At 38.9% G+C, this 9350-nt stretch overlaps 1 protein-coding gene across 1 annotated transcript; it reads right to left on the reverse strand.

Moving 5' to 3' along the window:
• Positions 1–1949: 1949 nt before the first annotated feature.
• On the reverse strand, positions 1950–8832 carry ARF6 (auxin response factor 6). The gene is made up of 15 exons (XM_089625805.1): positions 8334–8832; positions 7826–8240; positions 7224–7336; positions 6583–6681; positions 6413–6469; positions 6160–6315; positions 5668–5752; positions 5332–5422; positions 5038–5202; positions 4716–4838; positions 4539–4614; positions 4306–4453; positions 2806–3797; positions 2539–2729; positions 1950–2444 (listed from the first exon to the last, which is right to left on the reverse strand). Exons 2-15 carry the CDS (start codon positions 7866–7868, stop codon positions 2243–2245), a joined length of 2541 nt encoding a protein of 846 aa, XP_089481931.1. The 5' UTR covers positions 7869–8240; positions 8334–8832; the 3' UTR covers positions 1950–2242.
• Between the last annotated feature and the right edge of the window lie 518 nt (positions 8833–9350).

Consider the following 9350-nt stretch of genomic DNA (forward strand, 5'->3'; position numbering starts at 1 on the left):
TCCTATTCGCCAAAGTTTTCGTGACGATCTTGAGAGTGACATTGCAAAGACTGATAGGCCGGAAGTCCTTCACCGTAGACGGATTTTTCACCTTGGGAATAAGCACCATGTTTGTCGCGTTCCAACTTTTAACGGTCGCTCCCCGGTTCAGAATCTCTAAACATTCTCCTCGAACACAAGGCCCCACGGTCTTCCAAAATTTTTGGAAAAAAATAGCGTGAAACCCGTCGGGGCCCGGAGCCTTCCGGGGTCCCATAGCGAAAAGAACCTTATCCACCTCCTCCTCGGAAAACTCTTCCTCCGTCATATCCCGTTCCGGTCCCGAAAGAGAAGCCACGTCTTCACTCGTAATCATTCGAAACTCATCTTCGGTAGCCCCATTCGAGCCAAAGATCTCGACGAAGTATCTCTCAAAAATGTCCCGGACTTCCATCTCCGAAGTCTTCCACACCCCATTCTCATCAAAAATGCCGCGTATAGAATTTTGGGACTTTCTCCGCTTGGCCCTCATGTGGAAATAAGCCGAATTCTTATCCCCTCCCTTAAACCATCTTTAGAGCATCATTTCGAACTTCTCGCAGAGTGTATTTTAAGGGCTCGTCTAGTGATAGAATGTTCAAGTTGTTACATAACTCAATTGAACGCGTCAATGATTTCTATATTAAAAAAATAATCTTTTTTTTTTCTTTTCAAAATCAATGATTTCTATACAACAAGGCCAACCCAAGATATATGGGGGCTTTAAGCAAAATTTTAAAAGTACACCTTAAAAAAATAACAAAAAAATTATATATCAACAATCATTCATAATAAATATTAAAAAAAAAAATACATTTTTCCTATGTTCTAGAAAGAAGATCACAAAGAATTATAAACGGGGAAAACTACTTGAATACTATGACATAAAAAATAAATAAATAACTCGAACTATAAAGATAAAACTTGAAATTCAACAAAGAATTCAACTTTGAGGCTTTTTTTTCCTCCTAATTTTCAGAGGCCTTAAGCGATTGCATAGCCCGCTTCACTGTCGGGCCGGACCTGCTATAGAATTAATCTTTATTTTAGAATCCCGAAATTTAAAATGTCTCATTTTTTTTTCCTATTCCGATGAAGCTCAACCCCTTAGAGAACGTGGTTACAGACACACCTCATGACTTACAATTTGCATCGAAAAAAAGAAAGACATTAGCAGAAAGAAATCAAATGGGAAATTGACAATTTATAATATCATTTTTTTCATCACTTATCAAGAATCAACTAAAATCAAATATTGACACATTTAGTACTAAATTGGTCACAGACTGTAATCAGTGACTAATGTATCACGAAATCAACTCAGTTCATGATGGATTCGGTACCAAATTTATCAATATTTGGATTTTTATTGATTTTTGATAAGTGACAAACAAATGATATTATTGTTGTCAATTTTCCAAACCAAAGCATAAAAAATAACAATAAAAGAAATGTAACAAATATACCCCCATGTGCGTACCGACAACACTTGGCCCCATTAGATTATATGGCCAAACACAACATGTCAAGCTTGAAAATATATATGTGCCCACAAATGTAATATATCTGTGTTATCTCATGCAAAACATGCAACTCATGTGATGCCATGGCCGGTTGTTGGTGGCCTGGCACTTTAATAAGTTGCAGTGTGTTAAAGAACATTTTAAGGAGTATTTTTTTTCATCAGAAATATGCAATAGAATAACAATTGCAAAAAAATTGAAATAATAATAATAACACTAATAATAATAAATGCACTTTTCATACATGGTTATAGAGATTTCCGTTTCACATGGCATTGGAGTCTCCAAGCGTTGTCTTGACATGTCATGAAAGGAAAGAAAAAAAAAATGCGTGTTCAAGATAAATAAACCAGATGACGTAAAAATATAATATAAGATCAGACACCTTGGAAACCACTGATCTCCTAGTTGCTAAATGTCAAGAGCATAGGACAAGCAATAACATATATATGCGTTTGTATCATTTACTTACAGTATTTTAAACTTGTGAAAGAAGTAAGCTTCTCAAAGCTAGAAATTAGGCAGTTTCTTTTCCCATCCTTTAAAAGGTTTTGGGGAAGAGATGCTTTATATTACAGGAAGCGAAAAAAGAAAGGCAAAAAAAAAAAATAATAATAATAATAATAAAAATAACAAAAAAGGGGAAAGAAAGGTATTTTTTGAACCGGTTAAGAATGACGTTTTTTTTTAATTTTGTTTTTTCAGTATTCGAGAGACCCAACGGAGGTGATTCCGGAGCTGAGATTTCTGGAGTCTTGGCGGGTCGGATAGTCTTCGCAAGTGTTGTTGGTGGCGAGCCTCTGCAGCGACACCGAGTTCAGAAGCTCCAACCCCCGTTTCCCCATCTGTTGCACCTCCTGCGGCGATAGTATTTTGATACACCACACGCTATTCACAAACTCCCTGGTGGTAACAAAAGAACAAAACCCATTAATGTGAGACATTCTTGTGAATAGAAAAAAAAAAAAACATATTAATAGTAATATAAGAAACTCACGGCCAAGGGTCGTCCCCGAGGAGAAGAACGTCATTCTCCCGGTCGACAAATACAAGCTGCCAGCCTGATCTCAGAGGATCCTCCAACTCGCCTTCAAGTCCGAACATGCGAGCCAGCTCACCCCGCAGCTCGTGGTAGCTGCTGAATTTGGTGATGTCCAACGACCTCCCAAACGACCCCGACTTGTAAACCTGCTTCATATTATTATTACTTTCATTATAATGATAAATAAAATAAAAAAACAAAGAACACGGGTATTCTACTCGCCTTCACGAAGGTTCGATTCGGATTGTTTCCTTGGCCTCCTCCGTCGTCGTCGGGGGAGTGCAAAAACTCGGACTCGTCGATGCAACCGGAAGGCGTTGTCATCGCCGCGGGGTTGAGCGAGAAATCGGAGCCCGGAGGAGCGTTCATGTAGCTCGAAGAAGGGAACGGATCTCTTTCCCCGCCGCCTCCTCGGAGGCTCGCCATCCCGTTCTGCTGCATCAGAAGAGACGAGGGATCGATGTTGACGCCGAACAAGAGGTTGCTCCCGGGGTCGCTGTTCCCGTCCTGGTCGATCCCGCACTCCCGTCCCGGGAACGGAGGCAGCGACACCGAGCTCGGAGGAGGCGGGCCCAGGTGGTCCACGGAGGACATGAGAGGCGGCTCGACCGCGGCCCGCTTCGACGGCCACATGTTTCCGCCGCCGCCGCCCCTCTGGAGGTTGAGGAGGTGGTGGTCGTCCGCCGGGAACGAGCCCATCATCCCGTGCAGAGGCGACGCGATCCCGTTCGAATCTTGAAAGCTATGATGATTATGGTGTTGTTGCTGTTGTTGGCACATGGGAGAGATGGGCTGCAGAGTCGAGGGCGACTGGGACTGAGAGGCCGACGAGAAATGAGACATCGGAGAAACCGGGCCCGCCGAAATCTGGTCGGGCATTTGGTGGTGGCCGAACGAGTGGTGGTGCTGAGTCATCGGAGTGTCGCCTTGGAGGAAGGCTTGCTGGGACTGCTGCATCAGAGAGGCTTGGCGGGGCGGCTGTTGGAATTGGAGGAGGGAAGCGGTGGGGACGGGTTTGGAAGGGTCGAGAGAGGATCGCATGTCTTGGAGCGCCGCCGCGTGGTACATCTCCGGCAGCATCGACGACGGCTGCTGCATCCACGGCGACATTCCCAGCCCCTGGAAGTTCATCGCCTGCATTGCACCGCGGTCTCCGTAATCTCCGCGGACCCACATCAGCTGAGAGTTCAACCCGAATTCGTCTTCTTTCATGCCTAAGACGAAAGAATAATTTTTTTAAAAAATTTGTGACGGGCGCCTTAGCTATATATGTAGCCGATTTCAAACTTGATTCTAAGGAACTAGTCAACGTTTCGTTTATTTTGGGATAACGTATAGAAATGTTAGGGATAATCACGTAAAGGCTATCTGATTAATGAGGTCACGCCACCAAATCTGGCTAGAGTTTAGACATGCTTAAAACGTTGGCCATATTACAAATCCAACGTTTCAAGTGGCTTACTCCGTGAGATTTTTCTTTAAAATAAGTGCAAAATCATCCGAAAATTAAAAATGAATTCTAGATATTCAGCGAATCAGCAAACTCAAACGAGCTATATTTGTGTAACTCTCCCGAATTTAACTATGTCGAAAACCTGGTTATACAAAACCCTAGGCAAAATTCAGGATTGGGCATATGTTTGACCCAATCGCTCAACCCAACACTCTTAACGGAAAAAAGAAATGTAGCAGCGAAGCGTAACGGAATACGGACAAGCGTACCGTGGAAAGCGGGTAGTCCAGGAGGCCATGGCCTCTTAAGCCTAAGGGGAAAAGGCGAGGGGTACATGGGAAACGTGGTCAATGGTTCGATCTCCCAGAGAGACACTCTGGGCTGTCTATCCCCGGCCGTTGACTCATCCCAACCCACCTGAATTCATTACTTAGTCAATCAAGCACTATAATTTCTGGTAAAAAAAAAAAAGAGGAAACCGAACGATATTAACAAAACAAACCTTGACCGAGCGCCAGTGTGAGTTGGTCCACCGAGTGGGGTCTAGGTCGCTTATGCCCGTTATCGTGCCCATGTAACTGCATCCGAAAAGTCATGCAATCAAAGCTATAAGTATAGCGAGACACGATACAATACCAGAGGAAGAATATAAAGAAAAAGAAAAACGTTCGGAACTTACCGGCGGACACTTGATTCTTCTGTTTCAAACAGCATTCGAAAGCGCATGCCAACCGAGACACGGGTGTGATAAACCGCTTTGACGTACTTTGCTAAAGGAATGACAAACTCTGATGGGCTAGCCCTGATTATCAAAACATATGGGATTGTTAGCCGAACTATCTAATAATTAAGAAAATAGCCCCACTAAGACCACACATACGCGTCCTACTATGCCAGAGCTAGGCATGAGTTGGACTATGTTTCTAATTTATTAGTTGGACTTGGACTACAATTTGACACTAGTGTATACAAGTTCAGGGTCAGAAGAGTAATAATAGTACCTCGGATTATAAAAAATAGTGAATCGGCTGCTCGTTGCAGCAGCATGAGCCGCCGCGGCGAGAAGCCCCAAATGCATGCTATCGCTTGACAAGACCGATGACGGCATTACTGTTTGCGGTCTATTCGCTCTTCGGATACCGAGAAGTAGCTGATTCTTTTCATTCCTGGTTAACAGAAAGTGTTCTTTTTACATGTTCGTAAAAAAGAAACCGGTAAATAAAGCTCAAAATTTACTGCTTTTTTTTTTTTCAAATTCACCGGTCTGATAATATAGTGCATAAATCATCGCATACCAGATGAAAAGCACCGAGTCACCGGCAACAAGCCTCTTAGCACTGACAAAAACACTCCATCCAGTTGTAAGGAGATGCCTTTTCGGTTGGCCTGCAAAAAAAAAAAAATTTTAAAAAAAACAATATTTAGTCGAAAACAATATTATGACATGGAGTCTCTTATTTTTTATCCGTAACAAATCAACATTATAGTTGCATTGAAAGTCTTCTAGTAACTATGAGATCTTTCTCTTAAAACTTCAAATCCTGAGAGTCGTCTTCACATTCTTCTTCTTCAAAGAGTTGACCGAAAAAATCGAAATGGTGTTCTAAAGAGCGCAAATAGTAAATACCCACCACGGAAGATATGTCTGAATTTCCATTCATTGTCATGAAGATCCCTTGCAATTAACTCTTGGGCCGGTGGCTGTTGGGTAAAGTCCTGCAATTCCAAAAAGAAATATTAAAAATACAGTGAAAGTGATTCAGAACCGGATAACAAAAAACATTTATTTCTCCATCCTCTTCCATTAATACTGCCAACCATATATCAATGTGTCACAATATCAACTCTATATTTCCAGTGTTATGCTAAGACAGAAAGTGTTATCCGACTATCCATCAATATAGTTGAGCAGGGAATCAAAGGGTAAAAAAAATAAAAATAAAAATAAAAATACAATAAAATAAAAGTAAGCACATGGATCTGGATCAAAAAGCGTTCCATTATTTTCCTCAAGTGTCCCACAAATTATTTGAGGTATAGCTTAAATTTCATGGGCCATACTCATGGTGTAAATGAATGACAGAAAATTAGATAATAATAAACAAAAACATAAGAGGAGATACCAATGGAGGAAAAACTTTTTCAGCAGCACGGCGAGGAACCGAGAACCCTCCATGAGTGCTTGTATCGCTGGCCGTCAATGTCTTGCAGAAATAATTTGTCGGCTGTTTGCTCGGATTCCCCAATTCTGCCGGAAGATACCCCTCTTTTTGCTCTTGCTGTACATAGGACATAAAAAAATGTCAGAAATACAATAAAAAAAAAAAAAAAAAAATTTAAAAAGTAAATCCAAGAGAAAAATCAGAATTGGCGTACCGGACTTAGTGGCTGCAATGTCATCTGTGCATAAACTTCATCTGTTTCAATATCTGCCTGGAGTTTTTTTTTTTTTTTTTAAGAAGGAAACAAAAAAGGCTAAGAATTGGGTTCTCTTGAAATTTTTCATGCAGCATAAAATAATAAAATAAAATAAAAAGAAAGCTTACATGCATTGTGAGATTGTGAAGTTGACAGATGAGCTGAGGAGTTAAGCTAGGGTAGTTCGGGGTATGGGAATCCACTTCCTTGTTGGTCGACGCCGCAACCTTCACATATCGGCAGAATTACGTCTCGGAAAAAATAAAGAAACTAATTTCTCGAAAGAAAAAAAAAAACAAAAGAAACACGTAATGTTTTTCATGAGCAAAAACTGTTGTATCCCTTCTCCCAGAAACATAGCAGAAACAAGACAAAAACTTCAACTGGGAAAAAAAGAAAAAAGAAAAGAAAAAAGTAGACACAATCACTCACAACACAAACACATCACAGTGGTCCAAACTATCCTGACAACTTCATTCTCATATGGAATAATCAAGTCAAATATTGATCTGATAGTTCTTTCTTCTGAATCTTCCACAGAAGAGACCACACAAACAATTTAAAGCATACCAGTAAGACTGAAAAAGAAAACAAAATCTATTTTAACGCAAAGCCAGTCGCCATCTAGAGAAGAATATATAATTTATACATATAGATATAGTAGACAACGGAAAAAGATTCAATTCAATTAACATGATTTAACATAATACTCTTTACATGGAGAGAGATCTGCTTAATTTTAATAAATTATAGTAGAAATTATTGAAACCTGTTCGCTGTGGCCTTGTGGGAAATAAACGACCCGGCTTCCAACGGCCGGCAGAGAAACAAGAGGACCAGCACAAGCGTGCCATAGCTCAGAATTCAAAACTCTCTTCTCTCCTGCATAATTTGACGACAAAAGCTCGAGTCTTTGAGAAGAAAAAAAATTGAAAACAAAAGAAATCTTAGGTCAAATTAATCATTCTTTGATAAGTAACGGATGAAACTTTAGGCCAGAATATAGAAACGAATAAAAAATTTCAGCATAGAGGAAGAAGAAGATTATATTCAGAAATCAGCCAATAGTAATAAGCTTCTGAATACATCCAAAATAAAAATAAAAATAAAAATAAAAAAACTCATCTTGGGTCTCCCCGGAAGAAAGCAGGGGTTTAAGTTAAGGGACAAAAAGGTTTAAATCAAAGCGCGTATATATTAAATTATTCACTGACTTGGGTCATCCAGATTTTAATTCCTTAATTTCTTATAATCCCACACAGTTATCCCCACCTTAAACTTAGATTGACACCATAACTGAAAACAAATAATGTTATTTATGTCCAAATGAAAAAAAAAAAAAAAAAAGCTTTCTATCAATTCTAAGCATACCTTCTTGAGGCTGAGGGCTAAAACCAACGGAGGCGAGCCTCATCTCAGAAGAGCTTGAACACAGCTTAATACCTTAATTAATTATAATATATTACAAAAATAAACCCACTATCTTGATCCCAGCAAATAAGCTCCAAAATTGACCCAAAACACCGAATAATCACTTTTCCCACTGCAAAAGAGCATATTTTCTTCTTCTTCTTTCACCAACTGAAATCCATGCACAGCCTTTTTATTTCTCCTCTGCAAATCACTTCACTTGGGCTATAAACTTGCTTGTCCACAGATAAAGAAACAAGCTTTGACAAAACCCAGAAAAGACTAAGCTCTGAATCTTCAACCAAGCCCGGTTTCGCTGCAAAAGGTTGATTTCAGCCTCATCGGAGCTCCGATCACCACTTTATTTTTTGTTTTCCTTCCAAATAAGCACTTAGTCAACACTCCATGAGCACAGAGAGCTTTAGTAAACCCAAACGAAGCGAAAAAAGAAATGGGATATATCCGGTACCTCGGAAACCCAGAAGGAATCACCAGATCTCAATTAAGAAGAAAGAAAGAAAGAGAGTGTTTATCATTAGAAGGGTGTTTTTTTCTTTCTTTCTTTGTTTTGCTCAGAGCTACTAAGCTTAAGGTGCGTCATGATTCAGTGGGCATACACGACCACACTCTGGTTAATAACAGAGAGAGAATATTTATTGTGTGCGTGTTTGTGTGCAATAATAATGGAAGATCGTATAGTTTGGATGGGTTTTCTCAGTTTTTTTTTTTTTTTCTTTCCACTAATGGAAAACGAAAATAAAGACCTTAGCTTTGGGTTTGGCTCTTGCTTAGTAGTAGTGGAAGTGTAGCTCTTTTTAACCTTTTCTCTATATTTTTTTCTCTCTCTTCCCCGTTTAATCAAATTCCCAGAAGAAAAAAAATTCAATCAAATCAATAATACACAACCGCCATTATTTTTAGGATAAAAAAAGTAAAGAAATACTTCAGAGATTCAGAACATGTAAGAAATTTTTTTTTTTTTTAAATCAAAGTAGAGAGAGAAGATTTTGCATATAGTTTTTGCTCTTTATTTTTTTCTATCTTTTTCTTTTTTGGTATACGAGGGTTTTTCTTTTTAGTTCTTTTAACGACTTTTCTAATCTCATCTCATTTTCAGACAATCTAGTGAAGGAAAGAAAACTGGCCATTGAAGAGGGAATTTTTGCAGAATTTTGTGTTTTTTGCTTCTTTTTTTTTACAATTTTATATTTTACAAATATTCCCTGATTAATTTATGATTTCAAATTAATCCATATATACATATATCTTATTTTCAAAACCACTAAATTTTCAAGTCCGAGTACCATGAAAGTATGAGGCGTCTCTTTATGTTTTTTGTTACATTTTGTAAATGTCTTTGTTAATTTTATTTCAATTGTTTGCGATGTTGTGGCTTTATAATAGTAGTTTAATTATTATTTTTTTTGTTGGTATGAGCTGTATTTTAAATAATGTATTTTAGAATAATTTTTTTTTCATTCAATTA

Source organism: Urtica dioica, chromosome 9, assembly GCF_054948205.1.
Source record: "Urtica dioica subsp. dioica isolate 48M chromosome 9, U.dioica_male_clone48M_v1_H2, whole genome shotgun sequence".
Lineage (NCBI taxonomy): Eukaryota > Viridiplantae > Streptophyta > Magnoliopsida > Rosales > Urticaceae > Urtica > Urtica dioica.

What these genes read in the sequence shown, in the direction of transcription:
- ARF6 (XM_089625805.1), bottom strand. Translation starts at nt 7,868, where the DNA reads ATGAGGCTCGCCTCCGTTGGTTTTAGCCCTCAGCCTCAAGAAG. An exon ending in CACAAGGCCACAGCGAACAG is followed by an intron (nt 6,682 to 7,223) that starts GTTTCAATAATT and finishes CGATATGTGAAG; the next exon opens with GTTGCGGCGTCGACCAACAA. An exon ending in AAAAAGTTTTTCCTCCATTG is followed by an intron (nt 5,753 to 6,159) that starts GTATCTCCTCTT and finishes TTGGAATTGCAG; the next exon opens with GACTTTACCCAACAGCCACC.